This window comes from Dermochelys coriacea, chromosome 3 (assembly GCF_009764565.3).
Source record: "Dermochelys coriacea isolate rDerCor1 chromosome 3, rDerCor1.pri.v4, whole genome shotgun sequence".
NCBI lineage: Eukaryota > Metazoa > Chordata > Testudines > Dermochelyidae > Dermochelys > Dermochelys coriacea.
In genome coordinates this window covers 21,645,162-21,666,214 of record NC_050070.1, presented here as the reverse complement: position 1 = coordinate 21,666,214, position 21,053 = coordinate 21,645,162, and the positions used below count along the sequence as shown (strand labels likewise).

Genomic DNA, 21,053 nt, shown 5'->3' with positions numbered 1-21,053 from the left:
AATACTGCTATTTATTGTAAGTATAGGAGGCTTCTGGTAGTCTTTATTGTAATTGCAGTATTTCCTTGCCATTCTTCCATCAAAATTCACTAATGTCTGCTTTGTCCAAGATCTGTGAAGCTCCTGAGACCTCTGAAAAGACCATGTGTCTCTAAACTTTTACACAGTCACTTTCCTCTCAAAACCCCACCTCAGCCTCTATGGCAATATTGCTCAAGCAGGGGACAGTGACAGATTTACTGCTGGTCATTCACTTCTCAGGTCCTAGAGGATTCTCCACTAACCACAGATACCATTAACTTGTATCTATTTTAACCACTAATTTACCAGGATGATGCCAAAGGGTAGGTGTCCTCCCCCGACTGCGGATCCACCCTCTCTTGCTCTACAGTCTTTTTCAGGGTTGGGAAAAACAAACATTGCCATACAAGATCAGACCAGTGGTCCATCTAGTCCAGTAGCCTGTCTAATGGCCACCAATAATAAATACGTCAGAGGAAAGTGCAAAAAATCCTGTGGTGGGCAATTCTAGAATTAGAGAAGGGAAGTTTCTTCCTAATTTTGTCAGTTAGTGGTCTGGATTAAGGACTGAAGCATGAGGGTTTATATCTCTATATATGTTTTAAAAAATTATAATGCTGGATGCTCTGTTTGAATCATACTATGCCCTAGGATTCAACAATATCTTGTGGCAATGAATTTACAGATTTCCTGCAGCCTACCATAGCTCCTCTCACCTCCAGCCCCCTCAAGTGTGCCGCATCACTGCTCCTCCACCTACCTCCTCGCGCTTCCTGCTATCAAACATTTGGCAGCACTTAGGACTTTCCAGGGGGAAGGCAGGAGGAGCGGGATGCAGTGTGCTCAGGGGAGGAGGTGGAGAAGAGGCGGGGCTGGGATTTCGAGAAGGGGTTGGAATGGGGGCAGGGTAGGGCCTCATGAAAGAAGTGGAGTGGGGCCAGGGGACTTTTGTATCTTTGTGTGAAAAGGTGTCAGTGATGGGGCCCTCGGGCCAATATACTAGTCTCCATGTGGCCCTCATGGTGATTTGAGTTTGAGATCCCTGGCATAGAGAGTACACTTATAAAGTTTGCGGACGATACCAAGCTGGGGGAGGAGGGATTGCAAGTGCTTTGGAGGATAGGATTAAAATTCAAAATGATCTGGATAAACTGGAGAAATGGTCTGAAGTAAATAGGATGAAATTCAATATGGACAAATGCAAAGTACTCTACTTAGGCAGGAACAATCAATTACACATATATAAAATGGGAAACGACTGCCTAGGAAGGAGTACTGCGGAAAGGTATCTGGGAGTCAGAGTGGATCACAAGCTAAATATGAGTCAACAGTGTAACGCTGTTGCAAAAAAAGCAAATATTCTGGGATGTATTAGCAGAAGTATTGTAAGCAAGACGAGAAGTAATTCTTCTGCTCTACTCCACGCTGATTAGGACTCAACTGGAGTACTGTGTATAGTTTTGGATGCCACATTTCAGGAAAGATATGCACAAATTGGAGAAAGTCCAGAGAAGAGCAACAAAAATGACTGGAGGTGTAGAAAATACGATCTATGAGGGAAGATTGAAAAAAATTGGGTTTGTCTAGTCTGGAGAAGAGGAGACATGATAACAAGAACATAAAAGGTTGTTACAAGGAGGAGGGAGAAAAATTGTTCTTCTTAACCTCTGAAGATAGGACGAGAAGCAATGGGCTTAAATTGCAGCAAGGGCAGTTTACATCGGACATTAGGAAAAACTTTCTATCAGAGTGGTTAAGCACTGAAATTGCCTAGGGAGGTTGTGGAATCTTCATCATTGGGGATTTTTAAGAGAAGGTTGGACAAACACCTGTGAAGGATGGTCTAGATAATACTTAGTCCTGCCTTGAGTGCAGGGGTTTGGACTAGATGATCTCTTGAGGTTCATTCTAGTTCTATGATTCTATGAAAATTTCTCCCAAGTTTGCTAGTTCCATTTCGTATTTTACCTGTAATAGTCTGTGCTCCTGTCTACTGGCTTCACTTAAGCCGGGTTTCCACTCTCTGCAACTTGAACTTTACCGTTTTTATCCATACTGCTTATTTTCTTTCCTTCCTGCTTTCTTTTTTTGTTTAGGCATATTCATACCTTCTGTGACTCAGCTATGGTATGCTTAAGTAATCCATACTGAATCTAAGGATTTTAATTTTCTCATTTTGGATTTCAGAGTCATTTTTATTAACATCATTTCTATGCAGTCCCTCTTTCCAAACATATCAAAAATCCACCTCTTTCATCTCTCACCCCAATATGCTGATTTTTCCTAACCTATGCATATAGAAAGGAATGGTAATTAAATTCTTTCAAAGTCTGCATATTTTAGCTTTTAGATGTACCAGGTCTGTTGGAACCTCACTCGGAGTACTGGCTCTTTACAAGATAGTAAATATGAATGTAATTCCTGTCTTCACATATCCACCCTAAAGCAACTGTTCTGTGTGCATTGTGGCCCACAAAGAACACTCTGCAACTTTTAAAGCATACAGAAAAGCACTAGGGAAGTCTATTGATCTGTTCTTTCATGGCAATTTCCTATTTTTCTAGACTATCAACGAAGGAAAACAGTGAAAATGGCAGAACACAAAGGAGATATTGCTCATTTATATAGGTTAGAAAAGTATTACTGCTCCCAAGCAATTAAAGGTGAATAAGCAAAAGTAAAATAAACTTCCCCTTTATGGCTCTTTGTAATTTATAAAACAAAATATTTTCAAGAATCAGGTTTTTCTGGAGCTCTTTTTAAAATACATTAGGTATAGGACACTTACATTTACCATTCTCTCCCAAACAAGCCTGTCAATACTCTGAAGGACCTAAGTAGTTTTATTACACAAAGCTAATCTGAGCTGCAGATCTCTCTGCTCCCTGGATGAGGGAGAAGATATGCCAATTCTTACTTGTCTAACAATAGCTTAATATATAAATACACACACAGACTATCACCTTGCAAAACTGTAATAAAAATCAATTGGCCTAGGCACACAATCTAGTTGCCCACCATTTACCATGAAGCCAAAGATGATGGAAAAAAAAGACTATTATGTTATCACACATTCAAAATTACTTGCCCCAAGTGGGAAAGAAGAATATTGCGAGGGGCTTGATTTATAATTTTAGTAATATATAAAATATAATATTTTATACAATACAAAGAACCAGGTACTAACGAGAGGTTTTGCTCTGCAATTAATATTAAAAGGAAAGAAAGGAGGGAGAATAAAAACAAAACCAAGAAATAAAATGACAAGAGAAATTAAGATAAAGAAGAAAAGCAAATGGATGAGAAAAACAACAGATAACTTTTAGGTTGGTAAAATTTCTTGTTGTATTCATTTTTCTACATTTTACTGAATTTTCTTGGAACATATCCCACAACCCCGGGGTTTGGGAAAATAAAGAAATTGCCAGTGAACCTTTTAACTTGCCGAACTCGGGTTCATAGGAAAGAACGTTTTGTTTTCTGAATTTCAAGAGTAAATGTTAAACGAGAGAAATTAGAAAGCTGTAGTAGTTACACATTTGGAGCTAGGTGTTTCCTATTTGAAGCTTTGTGAGTAATTAGATTTCATTATCTTAAAAAAAAGAAAAAAAAATCACAGGTAGTAACCTATTGTATACTATTAAGTTTAAACAAGAGGTACCCCTTGCTTAGTTCTACTACTTACATGTTTATAGTGTTGATGATACAAGTTTTTACCTGCAAGTGTAACAAGTAAGCTTGTGTGCAAGAGCCATGTTACTTTTCATTAGGCCTATTATAATTTGGCCTTTTAATCACACTAAAACAGTTGGCTACCATCTGATTTCAGATCTAACTTGTGATACTTGTTAGTGTTTCTGGAAAAAAACTAGACACATACTTTGAAAAGTAATGCTTATTTACTTTAACCCACAACTTTTTAATGAACAATTAAAGTATTACAATAGAATAATAACTGATATGTAGTCTAATTTAACTGCTCAAACAAAAAACTGAATAGTTTACATTATGGAAAACTATATGCTTTGAAGCTATAATTGATACAGAAAGACTAGCTTACCCCACATATATCTTTCTGAAAGATATGGATTTAAGAAAAAAACAAGTTTTTGAATGAAAAAACAAAAACTACCTACCGAATGATCTACATGAATGCTATCTCCTGTGGGCCAGCGATGTTTGCTGGAGTAGCCACTCAACTGCTCACCAGCCTGCCTCTGGAAGAAATATCCAACTCTGGCATCATCCTGAGACCGTCCACTGAAGGGTACCTGGACATTGGAAGCACCTGACACTGTAGCTGTAAGTATGGTGTGAGGATTGTTTCCACCTGAACTGGGCCCTGAAGTTCCAGGCCCAGGCCCTGCTGTTCTTCCACCTACTGTTCCAGCTGGGGCAACCCCTATTCCAACCCCACTGGCTTCCTGACCAATGTTCGCATGCATCATTCCTCTGGTCTCCTGCCAGGTCACTTCATTCATGCCTAGGAGGACACATGGAATGCTCATTCCACGTAGAAACCTAAAAAGAAAAAGTCTTGATAACATAAAAGGCTTTCCAATGAATGTCTTTAAATATGCAGTTCTTATAATTAGGATTTCAAAAAAAATCCAGACTATATAAGAACAGTATTCTCTGTTGAAGATGTTGGCTTAAGCTTTTTCTATTTAATTAATTTAAAGTACTGTTTTATCAACCTAAGATGGCAGGGTTATTGGAGACAATACACAGTATGGAGCCAAACTATTCTTGATCAAAATATAATTTCATATCTTGAATTTAGTTTTTTTTTATAATATCAGCTGACACGTACATTCCTTCATATTAGGTCCTATAATTTCTGCTACCAACTTTGTTTTTCATAGACTACAGGCATTTTCACCTAAATAGTATGGAAGGCTAACTCCTAAATCTCAGTGCAGATATGTCACAAGTAAAAAATGTTCAGTGTTGTTCAGTGTTATTCTGGTTGTGATTTTAATATCAAATTTCATATTAAAAACACCTATGACCAAACTGGCAGTATATTTTGCCCTTTCACTGACCACAATTTTAATCTGAGTCTGAAATCTTTAGTCAGTCTGCCAACTTCCTTTCGAAGAATTTCATTTTTGGCTTGAAATAAGTATAATTGACAACCACACGCTTATTGATGAAAGACTGAAAATACCTATGATGAAGTGGACAAAATAGCAACCCAAAAAAAATCAAAAAGATGCATGATCACTTTGTCCTCGCAGAGATTTTGGCAATAAAAACACAGGCAAGTCCATTCTTAGATGTTGGCAATAAAAACATATGAGAGTTCATTCTTAATCTGGTAGAATGGACTCTCCTTTGTTTTTATTGCCAAAATATCTGATGGGGGCAAAGTGATCATGTATTTTTTTGACTTTTTGATTCCTACTTTGTCTATTTCATCAGGCTTATTGTCAATCTTACAGTGAAATTCATAGACCAGAAGCAGTACACAAACATAAGACAAAAATATCCTACAATGTAATAATTTATGGCATCTGCAAAAATGGTCAGAGTTATTTTTATTTTAAAGTACAGTCTGGAAGCTTTACAGTAAGTTTCATACCTTCCGTAATCGCTTAAGAGGAACAGTATAAAACCTGAATGGAAAAAACTCATAGGCAGAAAGCTCCTCACCCAGTTAAGCGTAAAATTGTGTACAGTAAGAGATCATGACCCCTTCTAATTCCTCTATACATACATATATTTTATTTCCAGCGTTAACACCTCCTCCATGTACGATCATCATCATCACCAACAAAAAAAAACCATACTGTGGAATTGAGGTTTTTGCTATAACTCTGAATATGCCTTGTTTTATTGCCATTATAAGAAAAAATGCTACTTAGATGTAGTTTTATTATTACAAAAATAGCTGTTTACTTCACTGAAATAGCATTCCACAAACATGTTATGAATTCTGAGATTTCTTCAAACCCCTCAATGCAATATTTACAGAACAAAGAATTTTGCAATATATACTATACTGGAAATATAATCATGCATTAACAATAATATGCCTAAAAACTATGAATGTGATACAAAATGTGTAAGTTTTATTTTTCTTAACGAACATTTACAAAATTCATTCCAAGGGGCTCTGTGCTAAAATATATACTGTGAAAATTTAATATTTGCACAATGTGGTCCAACAAACTAAATACATGTGCATAGTAGCCTCTCTGACCCTCAACATCACTTTTTTTCCTTTTAAAAAACTAGCAGGCTTTAGTCCACTTTAAAGTTTTGTATACTATTTATATATAAATAAAGCAACTAAGTAACCAAATTAAAAAAAAAAACTAGTTTGGTACACTTATAATTGAAAAATTTATGCTCATACCAATGTTGGGCGAGCACGCTCACATTTAAAAAGTAGTTTCTGGACTGAGATTTTTTTTCTGTCAACCTTTATCTCCTTGTTCCCCCCTCCCCACACACAAAGAGAAAAAATATCAATGATTTATGACACATGTAAGCACAAAGAGATTTACAATGGAAACACAAAGCCAGTCAGTGCAGTAATTTGTATATGTCCATTTCTCCAATGCCTTCTCTACACTGGCTAAGTGAGAAGTAATTTAACTTTACCAGAACTGGTCAAATTGTAGATGTACAGTTGGGCCTTGATTTACACAGTGGTTATGTTCTTGAAGAAACACCTTGCCAACAGAAATCGCTTAAAAAGATACCAAGGTCTATGGGAAATAAGGGTTTAGATTCCAGGCTCCCAAGATGTCCTTCCTAATTCATCCAATAGAGGTTTTAAAATTAAATTTTTTTAATGAAATTTAAACTTGCTACTAACCTTTACTGATGTTAAGGATGAACTTGATATGATGATAATGCTGATGCTGTTCAAGTCAGAACTCTGAGGATTCATCTGGGGAGGACGGAAAGTGTGGAGCAGTAGAGTAGCCAGGGTGGGACACTTGGGTGGGCGGGGAAGCACAAGGAATGGGGTTACAACTAACTGACCATGCATAACTGAAACCGTGCAAAAAAAACCCCATGTAAATCGAGGTCTGTACAGTTGGGCCTTGATTTACACAGTGGGTTTTTTTGCATGATTTCAGTTATGCACAGTGAATTAATTGTGACCCTTTATTTTTGTACGCGGTATGGATTCAGTTTTACATGGTCTGACGCAATCACCAAGATGCGCAGGTCAGTGGCGTAGCCAGGATGGGACACTTAGGTGGGCCCAGATTTGGGTGTGTGGGCAATAATGGGGGTGGGGGAGAGGAGGCTGCCTCCCCTCACCCCCTCCACATGGCCTTGCAGGGGGTGATGGACACTCTGGTCAGGGGCCCTGAGACCCCAAGTGAACACCCGGGGAATGGGATTGGGGCACAGGGGTTTACGCCACTCCACCCGACACTCCTGCCGGGAAGCGGGGTTGGGGGATCGCCTAGCTCCACCCACCTGGAGCTCCAGAAGGGGAGCAGGGTCGAGGGCTCGCCCCGCTCCATCCAGCACTCCTGCTGGGGAGTGGGGGCTTACTCCACTCACCCGGCGCTCCTGCCGGGGAACAGGATCGGGGTGTGGGCTAGCCCTGTTCTGACCAACCAGCGCTCCTGCTGGGGATCAGGGTCAGGGTGCTTACCCCACTCCACCCAGCACTCTTGCTGGGGAGCGGGGTCATGGAACAGGGGCTTACCTCACTCCACCCACCCAGCATTCCATCCAGGGAGTGAGCAAGCCCCCACACCCTGACCCCGCTCCCCGGCTGGAGCACCGGGTGGAGCGCGGCAAGCCCCCGCACCCTGCTCCCCAGGTGCCTGCCTGCAGTGATGCAGCCACTTGCCATCGTCCCCACAAAGCCGGCTGGAGGGGGTAAGGGGAGGCGGCCCCATTCCTCCTGCCTCCCCTCCCCAATCATGCCCACCCACGTGTCCCGCCCTGGCTATGCTGCCGCTCCACACTCCCTGTCCTCCCCAGATGAGCCCTTGGAGTTCTGACTTCAACAACATCAGCATTATCATATCAAGTTCATCCTTAACATCAGTAAAGGTTAGTAGCAAGTTTAAATTTCACGACCAACTTTTAATTTAAAACCTGTATTGGATAAATTAGGGAGGTCATCTTGTGAGCCTGGAATCTAAACACTTATTTCCCATAGACCCTTGGTAACCACCATGTAAATCGAGGCTCGACTGTAATTGGAAACATTTGAGGAAACTGTCAAAATTTTTAACAGATTACCAACTCCAATTTGTAAGGAAAAATCACAGCATCATATTCATTGATTAAAATATATCTGTGCTACAATATGCGATATTAATGATGATCTATATTTAAGGCCCTACCAAATTCACAGTGTACTTTGGTCAATTTCAGTCAGAATTTTAAAAATCCTAAATGTCATGATTTCAGCTATTTATATCTGAAATGTCACGTGTTATAACTGTAGGGGCCTAACCCAAAAAGGAGTGTGGGGGGTTTGCAAGGTTAGAATCATAGAATATCAGGGTTGGAAGGGACCTCAAGAAGTCATCTAGTCCAACCCCCTGATCAAAGCAGGACCAATCCCCAACTAAATCATCCCAGCCAGGGCTTTGACAAGCCTCACCTTAAAAACTTCTAAGGAAGGAGATTCCACCACCTCCCTAGGTAACGCATTCCAGTGCTTCACCACCCTCCTAGTGAAAAAGTTTTTCCTAATAGCCAACCTAAACCTCCCCCACTGCAACTTGAGACCATTACTCCTTGTTCTGTCATCTGCTACCACTGAGAACAGTCTAGATCCATCCTCTTTGGAACCCCCTTTCAGGTAGTTTAAAGCAGCTATCAAATCCCCCCTCATTCTTCTCTTCCGCAGGCTAACAATCCCAGTTCCCTCAGCCTCTCCTCAGAAGTCATGTGTTCCAGGCCCCTAAGCATTTTTGTTGCCCTCCGCTGGATGTTTTCCAATTTTTCCACATCCTTCTTGTAGTGTGGGGCCCAAAACTGGACACAGTACTCCAGATAGGCCTCATCAATGTCGAATAGAGAGGAACAATCACGTCCCTCTATCTGCTGGCAATGCCCCTATTTATACATCCCAAAATGCCATTGGCCTTGTTGGCAACAAGGGCACACTGTTGACTCATATCCAGCTTCTCATCCACTGTAACTCCTAGGTCCTTCTCTGCAGAACTGCTGCTGAGCCATTCGGTCCCTAGTCTGTAGCGGTGCATTGGATTCTTCCATCCTAAGTGCAGGACTCTGCACTTGTTCTTGTTGAACCTCATCAGATTTCTTTTGGCCCAGTCCTCTCATTTGTCTAGGGCTCTCTGTATCCTATCCCTACCCTGCAGCCTACCTACCTCTCCTCCTAGTTTAGTGTCATCTGCAAACTTGCTGAGGGTGCAATCCACACCATCCTCCAGATCATTAATGAAGATATTGAACAAAACCCGTCAGAGGACCGACCCTTGGGGCACTCCACTTGATATCGGCTGCCAACCAGACATGGATCACTACCCGTTGAGCCTGACAATCTAGCCAGCTTTCTATCCACCTTATAGTCCATTCATCCAGCCCATACTACTTTAACTTGCTGGCAAGAATACTGTGGGAGACTGTGTCAAAAGCTTTGCTAAAGACAAGGAACACCACGTCCACTGCTTTCCCTCATCCACAGAGCCAGTTATCTCGTCATAGAAGGCAATTAGATTAGTCAGGCATGACTTGCCCTTGGTGAATCCATGCTGAGTGTTCCTGATCACTTTCCTCTCCTCTAAGTGCTTCAGAATTGATTCCTTGAGGACCTGCTCCATGATTTTCCCAGAGACTGAGGTGAGGCTGACTGGCCTGTAGTTCCCAGGATCCTCCTCCTTCCCTTTTTTAAAGATGGGAACTACATTAGCCTTTTTCTAGTAGTCCGGGACCTCCCCCAATCACCATGAGTTTTCAAAGATAATGGCCTATGGCTCTGCAATCACATCTGCCAACTCCTTTAGCACTCTCGGATGCAGCACATCTGGCCCCATGGACTTGTGCTTGTCCAGCTTTTCTAAATAGCCCTGAACCACTTCTTTCTTCACAGAGGGCTGGTCATCTCCTCCCCATGCTGTGCTGCCCAGTGCAGTAGTCTGGGAGCTGGCCTTGTTCGTGAAGACAGAGGCAAAAAAAGCTTTGAGTACATTAGCTTTTTCCACATCCTCTATCACTAGGTTGCCTCCCTTATTCAGTAAGGGGCGCACACTTTCCTTGACTTTCTTCTTGTTGCTAACATACCTGAAGAAACCCTTCTTGTTACTCTTAACATCTCTTGCTAACTCCAACTCCAGCGGTATGCTATTCTTATTTCTGCGCTGCTGCAGGCGGTGGTGCTGCCTTCAGAGCTGGGCAGCTGGAGAGCAGTGACTGCTGGCTGGGAGCCCAGCTCTGAAGTCAGAGCCACGGCAAGCAGCAGCATGGAAGTAAGGAAGGCAGGGTATGGTATTGCCACCCTTACTTCTGCACTGCTATTGGCTGGGCACTATCTTCAGAGCTGGGTGCCTAGCCAACAGCTGCCACTCTCCAGACACCCCGTTCTGAAGGCAGTGCAGAAGTAAGGATGGCAGTACCTTAACCCCCTCTAAAATAACCTTGCGATACCCCTGCAACTCCCTTTTGGGTCAGGACTCCCAATTTGAGAAATGCTGGTCTCCCCCATGAAATCTGTATAGTATAGGGTAAGAGCACACAAAAAGACCAGATTTCACAGTCTATGATGTGGTTTTCAGGAAGGACACTACCAAATTCACAGCCATATCTATATTGAACAGTGAGCATGTCCAAGTCACAATATTTTGCTTTGGACATATTCTTGCACATTCTATTTGATAAGAGTCCTGCACATATCTATGGATTCAATAATTTTGCAGCTGCTCCATTTCAGAGAGCTTTATATTCCTCTCTCAACACCCAGGATAGTCATCTCGTAATTGTCACAGGACCATGTCTCCAACATGTACAAATTAGCTCTCCGAGAGTCACTTCCAGAATGGATAATTCATCGGGGCCTAAAAATCAACTGACAGATAACAAAATGGACACCTTAATGATACTTCTACAGATAAGACCTGGTTTTGATTCACCAATTAGATATCTCACACTCCAGACTGGGAAATACTGCCAAATGAGCTAGAAGTAATGCTGACAAATTCTGAAGGGGACAAACAAAGCCCCCTGAAAATAAAGTCTCAGCAATATGCAAGCTATTAGCAGAAAGGAAAGATTTTATACATACCTATTCGAAACCACATAGAGACACTTCGAACCTGAGTAACTGCTAAGTGATCTGAAGGTGTTTTTATACACATACAGCTGTATAGTATTTCTACTATATTACTATAAAGTGGCTTGAAACATTGTTATTAAAGGCACTATGCAAACTTAACTTCTTGTTACAGGAGGAGAAAACAAGCCTTTCAGTGATGGACTTCTTATTCCATTTCACAGAGCTTGGGTATTGGCTTAGTGACAATGCTGGAACGGTTCCACTGTGTGGAGTAAGCAAGAAAATAGTTGTGTTATGGGTGGAAAAACTTCACCTTGGATGAGGGAAGTATTTTTCAACTAAATTTTTTAAAAAGAGGAGAACAGAAGCAGAAAGAGCAACTAATATATCTCATGCCTGTGAACACAGCTTATACAACTTAACTAGTATCTACATGACCTACCCATCACACTTCTATATGGTCACTTTAGCAGTTTTTATTTAGAAATTAAAAGGTCTGTTTTCTTCCCCTAAAAAAAATGCTGAGTGCCAATATCTTTGTTACATTTAAAAAGTGATATTGCAGACTTCCTCACCCCCCCATAGCTCAGCATTAACATCAAGAATAATATTTAGGAATTTTTACTGCAATCAAGAATGACACTCTACATAATCCTGTACACCAGAAAGAAGGCATCAATGTATGTGAATAGGAATAACGAAAGTTAATCATTGCCCATCTAACAACTTATGTTCTTAAGAAGAGCCGTACAGGGTCAGACCAATGATTCACTCATTACCCAGTATCCCGTCTTCTGACGGTGGCCAGTGCCAGACACTTCAGAGGAAAAGAACAGAACAGGGAAATCATCAAGTAATCCATCCCAAGTCATCCAGCCCCACCTTTTGGGATCTCTTAACATTTCGGAAACAACTGTACAAAGCAGAGACTTGAGTTCTCAAGATAAAGCATTTTAGAAAGTTCTGTACACACAAGTTATTAGTACACACATACATGCACACCTAGACAAGGGGAAAACTGGACAAGACGAAAACAGGAAAAATGCTACTAAGTGAGTTTGAAAACCTGGGAATGAGTCTAACTCCCTGCTAATGCTGTCCCACAATATGTCCAGAATCTCTCTCACACAACTAAACAAATGGAAAAGAAGTTACTTATTGTTTAATATACTACAATCAGGCAATAAACACCAATCTTAAATATATATTGCAACCCTACATTAAAACTGATTTTTCCCCCAGGACAAGGAAAAGTGATCTTTTCTCTTTACCAATGAAAGTGTATTAGCTATAATAGATTTCACTGCAGCCAACATTTAAGGGAAGTCAATTGCACTCTTCCTGGTCAAACCCCTCCAAATTTTTGCATTACTGATAAACATCACAATGGATAACTATTTCTCACTTTTGATTACTGTAATTGCCTAGCCACCATTCTATTACTTCCCTCCCTACAAAAAACAGAAAAAAATGATAAAGATTAAAATAGCACATGTATGCACATATATGATATTCATGCAATAAACTGAAGAACCATGCGATAAAACTGCATTTATCAAGCACCTCCTTACCTGCATTTGCCCATTAGGTCTATCTCCTCTGGGACTACTTCTAACTTTCCAAACCCTTGAGCATCTTCAAGCAGCTGCCAGATGCTTTGTTTAAAAAACAAAACAAATAAAAACTGCCACAAAATTCAATCTTCCCCCATTCTAATTTCCTCACCACCTTCCTCTACCAAAAAAATATTTACAATGGTACAATATTCAGTCATGGACTAATGAAAGGTTGAAGATCCAACACCTCTTTATACTATTTCAAAAATGAGATCCAGCTTTCCAACAATATGCACAATACCTGTTTCTAAACCAACGAAGATCCTGAAGTATATAGACATTAAAACCCTCCAGACATCAAAATTAGCAGGAGAGAGAGAGAGAGAGAGTGTGTGTGCAGATATACAGAGAAAGACAGACAGACAGACATTTTAGGTATATTTACAGATTTCAGGAATGTATTTGTTTTCATTTTCCTCTCCCTCCAAGGCCTACATAGTTTGAATCATGATAATTAAAGGAGCCTGACTATTCAGTTGTAGGACACAAAAAGGACCATGAGTACAATAATTAGGACACACATTTCCAAAAACTATTTCTGTTAATATGTAACATATAGAGAACATACAAATGTTTGGTATAAAGGTTTTATGGGCACTCATTTGCAACAATATATAAAACTCATGAATGCCTTTATCACTTGGTAGTAATGACGCACCTCAAACTCACTTGATAAAACTTCTAAACCACACCACCATGTAAAATACAATACTTTGTTTAGTGTTTTGACATTTTGCTTGCTTAGTACACCATGCTTAGTACACCAGATGAGTATAAAATGCTCAACATGTATCACTTTACTTTCACAGAATTAAAGACACAGTTTAAAACGAAGTGCACACAAAACTTCATAGCAACGAAGCCAAAAAATATCTTGTATGACTATTAAAACATTTTTTTAAATTATCTGCAGTAATCAGATAAAAATGTGATCTGCTCTGCATTTAGTTGTATTGTGACAATGGTTATATTTCCCAATGTTTTCTCTGATTTGTGTGTGCAGATAGAGATACATCAAAGAAAAAATAAAATCCAACATTTAAATTGTGTGGCATCAACTATAAAATGTGCATTTAGTATTTCTACCTACCCTCATGTCCCTACCAAAAAAAAAAAAAAAAGCCACTTAGATATAGTTAGTAACCAGGTGAAATATAATAACTTGTAATACACAGGAGATCAGCCTAAATGATCTAAGGGTCTGGCCTTAAACTCAATGAAAGCAATGAAAAACCCTTGTTCACATTTCCAAAACATTTCCTATGTCTTGATCTCAGTTGTGCCCTTCAGTGAGAATTGCTCTCCCAATTCTTTGCCACCCTTCCCCGCACAGATCTGTTTTTCAGGAATGAATTCATCTCTTATCTATATCCCATCACATCCCTTGGCGTAAACTCTGCACCAAGTCTTTCCTCCCACCTCACCCAAAGCATAGTAAGCTCCCTCACCAAACGGGTTCCTGCTGTTAGCATTCTTAAGGTGCTTTAAGGGTCACACAGAAGTCCCCACCCCACAACACTCTCCCAACCACAACATACACTTCCCCTACAGAATGTCCCTTCCCCCCCTTCCCCCAGGCGGCCCCTCCCCCCTTCCGACACACACACACACACACGCCCCCCCTTCCCCCAGGCGGCCCCACCCCACACACACGCCCCCCCTTCCCCCAGGCGGCCCCTCCCCCCCTTCCGACACACACACACACACACACGCCCCCCCTTCCCCCAGGCGGCCCCTCCCCCCCTTCCGACACACACACACACACACGCCCCCCCTTCCCTCAGGCGGCCCCTCCCCCCCTTCCGACACACACACACACACGCCCCCCCCTTCCCCCAGGCGGTCCCTCCCCCCCTTCCGACACACACACACACACACACACACACACACACACACACACGCCCCCCCCTTCCCCCAGGCGGCCCCTCCCCCCCTTCCGACACACACACACACACGCCCCCCCCTTCCCCCAGGCGGCCCCTCCCCCCCTTCCGACACGGACACACGCCCCCCCTTCCCCCAGGCGGCCCCTCCCGTATATACACTCTCTCTTCGTTCCCCCCACGCCTTTGTGCTGCTCCCTACAGCGGCCCGGCGGAGGGCCCAAGCAGAGCGGCACAACGGCACAGGAGAGGGCAGCCACCATCGACCAGGCCCCGACCAGCTGGGTTACCAGCCACAACATGGCCCCCGAGACAAAAGGGGGCTCCGTCCGCCCGCCCCCCCCCCCGCGCTGCCTGGGCTAGCCCGGCCCCAGGAGATACTCACGGGCTGGCTGGCGGCGCTGCTCCCTGCAACGGAGCCGGACAGGGCCCTAGAACACCCCTGTCCCCGCCGCCCGCCCCCACCTCCGGGTCTCTCCTTCCTCCCCTCCCCCCCCACCACCACCACCACCACCTCAGCCGCCAGAGACTCACAACAACATGGCGAGAGAGACCCACACACACTCAGAGCAGCAACCCCCACTGCGCAGGCGCGCTGTGGCCAGGACGGAGGAGAGGCGAGCAGCAGGAACCCGCGAGTCCCTTCCGCAGCGCCAATCACCGGCGTTGGCGCGGCGTCTGCGCGCGCTTTGATGTGCCCTCCCAGCTGCCCTGCGCGAGGGGCGGGGAAGAGAGGAGGTCGCCGCGGTAGCGGCGTTCCAAATGCGGAACTCCGAGCACCTCATTGTTCCATCCTTCTGCACAGCGTGCGACGGGAGGATGCTTTAGGGCCTGATCCAGCTCCCGCTGGGGCCCACGGGTAGTGATGTAAGTAGCTATTGAAAGAAAGACGTTAATTACAATAATAATAATAATAATAATTAATAATAACGATAACCCCCGCCTCACCAAACAAGACTAGGCTGAGCTGCAGGGGTGAATCCCTGTCGTGCAACTGGCGTAGAGGTTAAGCCAGCTTTGATGGGTATGTCCTCAAATCATTCTGAAATTATGGTTTAATAAGAAAAAATTGATTTCACCTCACCCCCCAGTTCTTTGTCTCAAGCAGCGTGGCACACACAGATGTGTTTCATATATCAAATCAGCCATTAACCCAAACATCAGTAAATAGAACTGATATTTACAATTTTTTTCCCCATACACATTGAACAAAGTATGTATTTTCAGTCTAAAAATAACTTTTAGAAAAAAAAAAAAAAAAAGGAACAAACAATGAGTACAGCCTCCAGGAAAGAATAAAATCTGTGCCTATTCTATAATCGGCTGCAGCAAACTGGGAGGGTTCTTGGAAATTTACAGATGCAATATATAGAAAAAACCCTCACTTTTATAGCAACACACACAGTATTTTACAAAATCTAGTAGAAAACAGAAGTTCCAACCCCTGACAAAGCTGAAACATGTTTAAGCACTGAAAACATATTGATAGTCCACTGTGGGATGTCAACACATCCAATCTTTCAACTATTACTCACGTGACTACCAGTGGCCCTAAATCCCAGTCCAAATGCCACCTTATTACTGATGCCAAGTGCTGTAAAGCCAGTTTAAGCAGCTACATGGGGATTTCCCCAGCTGAGGGGGATTTCCCAGGTGGCATATGTAATGGGACTGTTGCCTCCTTACTAACATTCAGTGGAGGTGTTTTGGTTGGCTAGCTCCCAGTACTAAAAGGGGAAGGGTCTATGGGAAATCAGGACCCTGAGACTGATAGTCCCCAGGAACAATGGGGAGAGGCCAATGCTCCACATCAGCCTGAATGACAGGGTGGGCAGGCTAATCAGGGAGTCAGGAGGCTAAGGAGGTCCCGTGCTCTGTGTGAGCTGGATTTCCCTGGGTCAGACAGAGTGAGGCCACGCTAAGGAGAAAGTAGGGGGCCAAGTTAAGCTGGGGAGCAGAGCTGTGCCATATTCAGAGGGACCAGAGGCACAGCCCAGAAAGATCAGATCCTGTCCTGAGAGCAGAGCTGCAGCAAACTGAGCGAGAGGGGCCAGAAAAGCAGCCCAGGAAGCAGGTCAGTGCTGGGAGCAAAGTCACAGAAGCAGCCTGCAAAGCAGACCTGTCCTGGGAGCAGAGCTGTAGCGACCAGAGGCAGAGGGGCCAAAGAAGTAGCCCAGGGAGCTGGCGGCAGAGCAGTAGCAGCAGTGCTAAGACAGAGTGGTGGAGCTAGGACTGGAGCAGTCTGGAGCTGGGCGCAGTGTGCAGCGGGGGAAAGCGAGGGGGACGCCTCAGCCAAGAGGCTCTGCAGGCCAGGCTTGGATCATAACCCCGACAGGGCGGGGATGACACTGGGAAGAAGGGTCCTGCCACTTTGAGCCTGAGAGCGTGTGGCCACCACCAGAGCAAGTGTCCAGCCCACAGCATCCCTGCAGCACAGCCAGGGCCAGAGAAGGAGGCCTGGGACTTACAAGGAACAGACTGTGAACTGCCCTGACATTCCAGAGACACTGTTTGTGATGTTCCCTGCCACAGAGCGGGCTGATGTGTTTCCTTTAACCTTTCCCATTTTTCCTTATTCTTTTTAAAATTAATTGTTGATTAAATAACTTGCATTTGCTTTAAGTGGTATGTAATGGTCAGTGGATCAGAGAAGTGCCCAGTGTAGAGAGAGTACCCCGGAGTGGGGACACCCTAACCCCGGTCCTAGGTGACCACAGCAGGGTTGGGGGTAGAGCCCCCCAGGAATCCTGGGCCCAGCCTTGTTGGGGTTACGAATACTCTGCCAGACAGGAGAGTGGAAGGGGAGTCTTCAAGGGTAGGGTGACCACTGGATAAAAGAAGTGGGAGCGAGGACTCAGATCCTTCCGCTAGCCCACTTCACTGGGGTAGTGCAGAAGCCAGGAAAGTTCCCCACAATAGCGGGACTATTCCCCCGCTTACACATAGAACAAATGCCTTGGTTCCCAAAGCACTATCCTCAGAGCAGGGAGGCCTAGCTAGGGGAAAGGTAGCATGGTAGAAGCACAACTACACTCTGGCCATTCCCAGGAGACAAAACAGCTCTTGGGGGGCCATAGGCAAACATGCGTAAATTACAGGCAGTTCTCAGATTTTGAGAGGATTTGGGAACTTTGACTGAAGTACGGGAACTTTGACTGAAGTACAGCACCTTTGAAAAATCAGGCCCTCAGCAACTCATATTGAGCGTCTAAAATTAGTGATCACTTAAAAAATATTCTGCTAACCTTTCCTTCACTTTCTTCATTTGTAAGATGGGGACAATACCACTTTCCTACTGCACAATAGTGTTTGTGAGGATTATCTAATGCTTGTAAAATGCTTTGAAGTGCTACATGCCTGTAAGTGCTAAGTATTTTTTGATCAGCATAAGCTTCAGAAATATATGTGATCTCTACCTGGTCTGACTGGTCCTTTGTATTAGAGGTTGAAAAATAAACACGTAAATAGAAGAAAAATGTATAAATGCAATCAATTAACAAATTTGTTTGAAAAATAAAACTATGGCAATTAAAATAAAGTAGGAACTAATTATCACATTAAGAGCAGCAGTCAAACTTTTGGCTCATACTACCAAAAAAAAAAAAAAGCCACTCTTGGTTTTGTGCTGAAGGGAAACTTAAAAGTACTTATTAATAGTTTAATTTGATATTAATCCATTTTTGAGCTACTTAATAAAAAAGCTAGGATATAAATGTTAAGGCATTAATAATTGATAATGATTTCCCAAGCACTCTCCAGGGGTTTCTTATGAATCACACATCAACCTGGTTTTACTTTATTTGGTCTTCACTGTGTATCAACATCATCAACAAGATACATAGCTGTAGGAATAGAGTCAATTAGTATTCCATATGTTGGACCTGCAGCTGAATGCAACATATAACAGGTACTACATAAATAGTGCCTGTTTATCATTATTATCGTGGTGGGTGTGGCTGTGTGTTAACCTGGGCATCCTCCTCAACTCAGACCTCTCTAGGTCATCACATTCAGGCTATGTCCAAATCTTGCAGATTCTTTCTGCATAGAATCTCTACAATACCACCTTTCCTATCCATTCACACAGCTAAAACTCTCCTCCAAGCTTTCATTGTCTCATGTCTTGATTAGTACAACATCCTTCTCTCTGCCCTTAACAAATGCAACCCTGTTCCGCTCGTATCCATTCAGAATGCTACTGAAAAGATCATTTTCATAGCCTTTCACTTAGAATATAAAGAGAGGGGTGATTTGGTCTTTCTCTCACTCCCTCTTCTCTCCTGCATCAATTACCTGTCTTCACTTTCCCTTCTCAGCCTATCCCTACCCTACCTATAATTTCTCATCCACTATCAAAAGGGCTTCCAATTGGCTCTTGATACCAGCCTCCATTGCCTACTTGTTAAATTTTCAAAGAAGCATATTCATGTTTTCTCCCATTCTACCCCTCACACTTGGAAGGAGCTCCCCCTAAACATCCGCAAAACTAATGTATTAATCTCTCCTTAAAACTCTCCTTTACCATGATGCCCATAAAAAACATGACCATGGTTAAGCAGCTGGTGTGCTGAGACCACAGACTATCATGAGGATCAGTATTGTCTCACTGTTTCCTTGTGCTCCCCCATTTGTATATCTATATCTATCTATCATCTCTTGTCTTATTCTTAGATTGTAAGTTCGTTCAAGCAGGAACTGTCTTTTTGTTCTGTGTTTGTACAGTGCGGACCACAAAGGGGTCCTGGTCCATGACTAGAGCTCTTAGGCACACTGCTAAAATAATACAAATAAAATAAGTAAATAATAGTAATAATAATAGGGGCTGGGTTACACCTTTTTGTTATGTGTGAGGTGTAACCACCACCCGTCATGTTAGGCAACCTCTTACCTAAAACACAGGCATATGTGAGTCCACTCAGGAATTTGAACCATGTGGGCAGAGGAGTTTTGGCTGGGCATTGTTTGGGTAAGGGCATGCGTGGGTGTGGGTGAGAAGCAGGAGAGAGAGAGAACAGAAAGAGTCACAGCCTGAACAAGCAGCTGGCAGCACAACCGTGAGAAAAGCCTAGAGAGAAAGCTGAAAAAAGTTTGGGTTTGTGAGCAAAGAAAATATCTCTTCTTATTTTGGTTCCTTCTGTCTGTGTTCAGAGAAACAGAACTTTGTACATTCTTTGTAAATAAACAAGATTGCATCAAAAGGTACTAGACTCCATCATGAGTTTCTCCTCCTCACTGGAAGAATCTACAAGACTCCAAATTTTTGCTAGTGGCTTGCGTCAAAAGGGATAACAATGACAATGTTTATATTTAGAACCCATAGAAGAGTCACAACTAAATGACAATGCTTTCATAGTAGTCATGTGTTAGATTGATAATACTTAACTTTTTTTATAAATATACAGGCTGCTGTAAGGTTTAATTAGTTGGCCATTGCCCCCTAAACATTATTTCTGTTTTTGAATAAGTAGGCAGGATAACACTGTTTTGCAAAAGTTTTAAGTGAAAGATCAGTGTGTTAAGTGTACAACCCTAACCTAAGCATTGTCACCAATGACGTTACCACAAATAAATATCCTTTGCGGTAGTGCAGACCATAGCAGGTCCAGGTTACAGACTGAACCAGGAACACCGATTTCCCCCGTTGGCCAACTTTTGTTTCTGAGTCGCTCAGTTTCCCTGAATAGCCTGTGATATAAATAGATATACATAATAAACATACCTCAGCATCACAACAATCAGAGATGGCTATTCATTTTAATAGAATGTGAGTAACTAATGACATCATTTTGTGTACGCAAATGTGGACCCAAAGCAGGGATAACAGCTAGCTTTCAGATTTTGTATTGCTTGGCCTCAGATGATTCCACCTTGTTCACAGTAGAGCAAGTATAATCTTGTCTTTTTTTAGATAATAGATGTCTCAATAGGACTATAATTTTCTCTGATTCAGACAGGACCTGTGCAAGGAGGTTTGGTGCCTTAGGTGAAACTTCCATCTTGCGCCGCCCCTCCTGCCCTGCAGCAGCTCCCCGCCGCCACCCCCTTCCCTCAGCCCAGGGAGCCCCCCCTGCAGCAGCTCCTCTCGGCCCGGATAGCCCCGCCCTGTGGCAGTTCCCTGCCGCCCCCTCGGCCCGGAGAGCCGCGTGCAGCAGCTCCCCGCCCCAGCTTACCTCTGCTCCGTCTCCTCCCCGAGCACGCCGCTTCTGCTGTTTGGCGCACAAGCCTGGGAGGGAGAGAAGCAGAGCGGGGCGGTGCTCAGGGGAGGAGGCGGAGCAGAGGTGAGCTGGGGCGGGGAGCGGTTCCCCT

At 43.2% G+C, this 21,053-nt stretch overlaps 1 protein-coding gene across 23 annotated transcripts in view; it reads right to left on the bottom strand.

Moving 5' to 3' along the window:
- PUM2 (pumilio RNA binding family member 2) overlaps positions 1–15,418 on the bottom strand; it is a 107,745-nt gene extending 92,327 nt beyond the window's left edge. For 2 of the 23 annotated variants that reach the window (XM_043510198.1, XM_043510204.1), the window contains exon 1: positions 15,133–15,325. Coding sequence is in view for 12 of the 23 variants with exons in the window: in XM_038394062.2 (XP_038249990.1) it covers positions 4,158–4,542; positions 15,282–15,289 (393 nt within the window). In the remaining 11 variants the exon portion in view is untranslated. Of the gene's footprint in view, positions 1–4,157; positions 4,543–11,257; positions 11,387–11,408; positions 11,511–15,132 lie in introns of those variants that run through there. The other 21 variants (XM_043510193.1, XM_038394062.2, XM_043510202.1 and 18 more) reach the window with 21 other exon arrangements.
- Between the last annotated feature and the right edge of the window lie 5,635 nt (positions 15,419–21,053).